The sequence below is a fragment of the Sporobolomyces salmoneus genome (assembly GCF_050403485.1).
Source record: "Sporobolomyces salmoneus JCM6883 DNA, S_salmoneus_JCM6883_v1_ctg141, whole genome shotgun sequence".
NCBI classification, from domain to species: domain Eukaryota; kingdom Fungi; phylum Basidiomycota; class Microbotryomycetes; order Sporidiobolales; family Sporidiobolaceae; genus Sporobolomyces; species Sporobolomyces salmoneus.
Window position 1 is genome coordinate 1,423 of NW_027481022.1, and position 4,096 is coordinate 5,518.

The 4,096-nt window shown below is 52.1% G+C and overlaps 1 protein-coding gene across 1 annotated transcript; it reads left to right on the top strand.

Moving 5' to 3' along the window:
• Positions 1-1,805: 1,805 nt before the first annotated feature.
• On the top strand, positions 1,806-4,096 carry JCM6883_006806 (uncharacterized protein; the record flags this gene model as incomplete). The annotated part of the gene is made up of 9 exons (XM_076635679.1): positions 1,806-2,136; positions 2,202-2,327; positions 2,390-2,582; positions 2,650-2,775; positions 2,839-3,146; positions 3,206-3,478; positions 3,540-3,588; positions 3,651-3,766; positions 3,826-4,096. Coding segments are annotated over 9 exons (1,793 nt in total), but the record flags the coding sequence as incomplete, so codon positions are not given.

Genomic DNA, 4,096 nt, shown 5'->3' on the forward strand with positions numbered 1-4,096 from the left:
CACTCACGTTTCGACATGTGGGAACAGCTCGAGGCCGTAGCGACGGCGAACCAAGACCCTCTTCTCGGCTACGTACCTCTCGTAGGTATTGACATGTGGGAACATGCTTTCTACCTTGACTACGTAAGCTATTGCCGTCTTTTGCTCGAAGTTTGGGGCATTTTTGACAAGATTTGAATCCGTTTGTTCAGAAAAACGTCAAGCAATCTTACCTCGATGCGATTTGGGGAGTTATCAACTGGAAGGAAGCCGAGGCTCGTCTCTCCAAAGCTTAAATCGACCAGTCCTATCTCCCTTGACTCGACTTTGACGATATCTGGAAGTGAAAAACGGTGGATGAAGGAAAGAAGTTTGTTCTCTTTTTGTGTGCGGTTCGAATTCAACAATGAAGTTTCTCCCTACGTCTCTGTGACGGACCGAAGGGAGAGGGATTAGACGGTCTCATACATGCAACGAAAGTCCTATCCGGCGTGTGCGACGAAACCGTGCCGACTTGAGCGTCGTGACTATTCTGGCGTCGTAGGCTCCGATTTTGCTTATCGGCAGCTCCGAATACCCGTGTGCGCTTCGAGACTCGATCAGAATTGGTACAGTAAGATCGGCTCAACCCCCCAAAAAAGATCAAAGTGTGACAACAAAGCTCAATACCGGACGTCTGTTCTCGCTGTTCAGCACTCACTTGTGGCTCTCCAGTTCTGTGATCCTCCTGTGACATGTGTTGGAAGTCGACCCGGAACCTCGAGGAAATCGTCCTTAGGCTTGCGAGTTGCCGCGAAGACGCAAATCCTTACTCGGGCTCGTCCGGGGTAGGATGGCTTGAGACGCGCGCACTCACGGTCGTCGTGGACTCGTCGATACAGTACCACAGTGTCCCTGCTTGGGTGCTGTCGGGGTAGGGCGGTGTTCCGGAGACTGAGCTCTGAACAGAATCTCGCGACAGCTTTCAATTCCACATTCACTGCCTCTCCCTTTCCCGTCCATCGCCACGACCGGATACTCGGTGTACACACCCTATCACGTCGGACGAGCGGAGTACAGACAGAGATAGATGCACACAGCGCGCGTTGCCGAAAGATTCGCGAAATCAGTGCCAAGGTTCGCGAAAAGCTTTGCCTTCGATCGAGCAATTTGAAACGCTTTTCAGTCTTCCCTGACTACTGCACCCTTGACTCCGTTCCGCACACTCGAATTTCTCAACCATTTCACGAACGAATGTAGCAGCCTCAGCAGTCTCATTCAAACGTTCTCTCGACGCTCTTCGGCAACCCTCTCCACTTCGGCCGTCGACAACGTCACTCTGAGGTCTAAAGAAAGCCCCTCACCCCTTCCGACCCCTCCTGTCCCTTCAGCTGACGACGTCGGATCTCGCAACTCTCGCCTTTTCGCGCACGTTCTTCGATTTCCTCCGCCAGGACTCACAGAATCATCGATGGGAGGCCGGCACTGGGTAGCCTATCACTGTTGCTAATGACACACCCTTGACTCTCCACTCTCATCTGGACGCTCACCCTCACGAAGCTAAAGAAAGGTTAGAATCGACACCGACAGGGGCTGACTTGAAGAACGTGGTCTCGTCAAATCAAAAGGGTGGAGACCCCGCCCGAAATCGCTCGAGGTGTATTTTAATTTTTTTCCAGGCTGCGTTCACGGTCGCAACCCTCAACCCTCTCCCTCTGCCAACTCCCACTCCCCGTTGAGCTACCCTCCTCCCCTCGACTCGTCCCGTCTCGCCAACTTTCTCTGTCGACGGATTCTCCCTCCCTTTTTTCGGACGCCGAGGTTTCTCTGCCAGTTCTTCCTCGACAATGAGCCATTTAGACACAATCACCAGCGCACCAGCGCAAAACATCTTCTCAGAGAAGCACGATGACGCCTCGACTCGAAGTCCCGCCTCGACAACTGCTCACTCTGATTTGCTCAAGGAGGCACTTTACCCGGAAGATTCATTCGTTGGGGATGTTTACTGGGCGGATTTACCAAGAGCTGAACGATTCAAATGGGTCAACGCGCAGTCGAACGCGGAGACGAAACGGGAATTGAGAGTCGTATGGGAAATGTTCAAAAAGGATCCGATGGAACCCTTGAGGCAGTACTTCCGCAAATACGTTTCGAATGGTATGGGTTTATTCGTAGAAGGTGAGCCAGTAAAATCCCGACGGTCCAACAGTGAAAAATTTGCTAACCGCGAAATTCCGTTTCAGGTTACGTTCTCTTCTCGATCGGAAACTTGTCGGCTTTGTTCAAATCTGCATGGCCCGAGTGCTTCAGGACACACGCTGTCTGCAGTGAGAACTGGATCGCCGCTCAGTCTTACCTCGAGATTCTCGGTTCGTCAAAGATTTTCCCGTTGCAGATGCTTTTCCTCCAGCTAAACCTCCTTCGCCTGCAGGTATCATCTTCGGTCAAATGGCAGTCGGATACGAGGGTGATTGGATCGGACGTAAATTCGGTCTCTGTCAGGACGCTGCGATCATGCTCATCGGATCGATTCTCCTCACCTCGATCTGGGGAGTCACGCTCAATGGATGGGTTATCGGTTACGCTTGGTGTTTGTTCATCTACGGTGTCGGTGTAGGAGGAGAGTGAGTCGCACTCGAAGTTGTCCGGAAGATCCTTGAATTTGTGCTGATTTCTTGTCGATTTCGTTAGATACCCGATGACCTCGACCAAGGCACTCGAAACTGGTGCTTCCGGCCCCGCTGCAACTCGTGACGATCGTCTTCACCGAGGACGCAACGTCGTTGGTGCTTTCCTCATGCAAGGTTGGGGTCAAGTGTGAGTTTATCTCTTTCCTTCTTCGTGAACCGGAAGTCGCTCATCTTTCCCTCACTCATGCAGTTTCAACCAAGCAGTCCTCCTGATCTGTCTCATGATCTTCCATTCCGGCAACACTCAACCTCCGTTCTCCCCTCGATCCGCTCAAGCGACTTATCGAGTTCAATTCGGTCTCGCCGTCTTGATCCACATCTGGCTCCTTTACTACCGTATCTGGCACGTCAAGGACGCCGACAAGGAGCTACGAGCTGCCAAAGGAAAACAAAACGTCTCTGGTTACGATACTCAATCGCTCAAACTCCTAGGACATCATTACTGGCATCGACTTCTCGCCACGGCCGGATCTTGGTTCGCGAACGATGTTTTCTTCTGTGAGTTACCTTCCATTTTGAACAAGCTAACGAAGCTGACACGCGACCCTCTACCGTAGACGGCAACAAGATTTTCTCAAGCGTCTTTATCGGCATCGTTCACCCTGGAGCGTCCCTCGTCGTCACTTGGGAGTACAATCTGCTCAACACGGCAGTGTCACTGGCAGGGTACTATCTCGCCGCGGCACTTATAGATCACAAGTTCTACGGTCGTCGTCGGATGCAACAAGTCGGGTTCACTTTCGACTTCCTCATCTTCCTTTTCGGTGCCATCTTCTTCTCGAAACTTCAAAGGACGGGTGCTCCCATCGCTTGGTTCCAATTCATGTACCGTGAGTTTGAATTGCCTCACTCCTCTAGATTCTCTAGCTGACTCTTCTTTCCCTCCATCAGAATTCTCGTCGTTCTGGAACCAATTCGGACCGAATTGTGTCACCTTCCTGTGAGTTGATAACGTGCTTTGATGAGTTCTGCTGCCCTGATCTGACTGGTATCTCTGCACAGTGTCGCCGCCGAAGCTTACCCCGCCTCCATCCGTTCGACCGCTCACGGTTTCTCCGCCGCCTGCGGTAAACTCGGAGCCCTCCTCCCCGCCGTCTTATACAACTATATCGATAACCGTGAGTCGTGAACGTTGAAGCTCGGAGTGAATCTCGCTGACTTCGATAGTGTTTACCAGAAACGAAATTCTGGGTCGTTACCTGGTTCGGACTCCTCGGTATGGCCCTCACCGCGCTATTCCTCCCCGACACGACTGGACTAGATCTGAGGGAACAGGAGCGCTATTGGAGGTTAGTCCGGGCAGGGCAGGAGGATCGTTATCACGGAATCGCGATTCACCCTCGACATTTGAGTTGGTACGAGCGGGTCGTACTCAAACGAGACCGATACTATGATCCCGCGCAAGACCGACTCGATAGGATTGAAGAGCTTCGAGTCCTGTACGAATC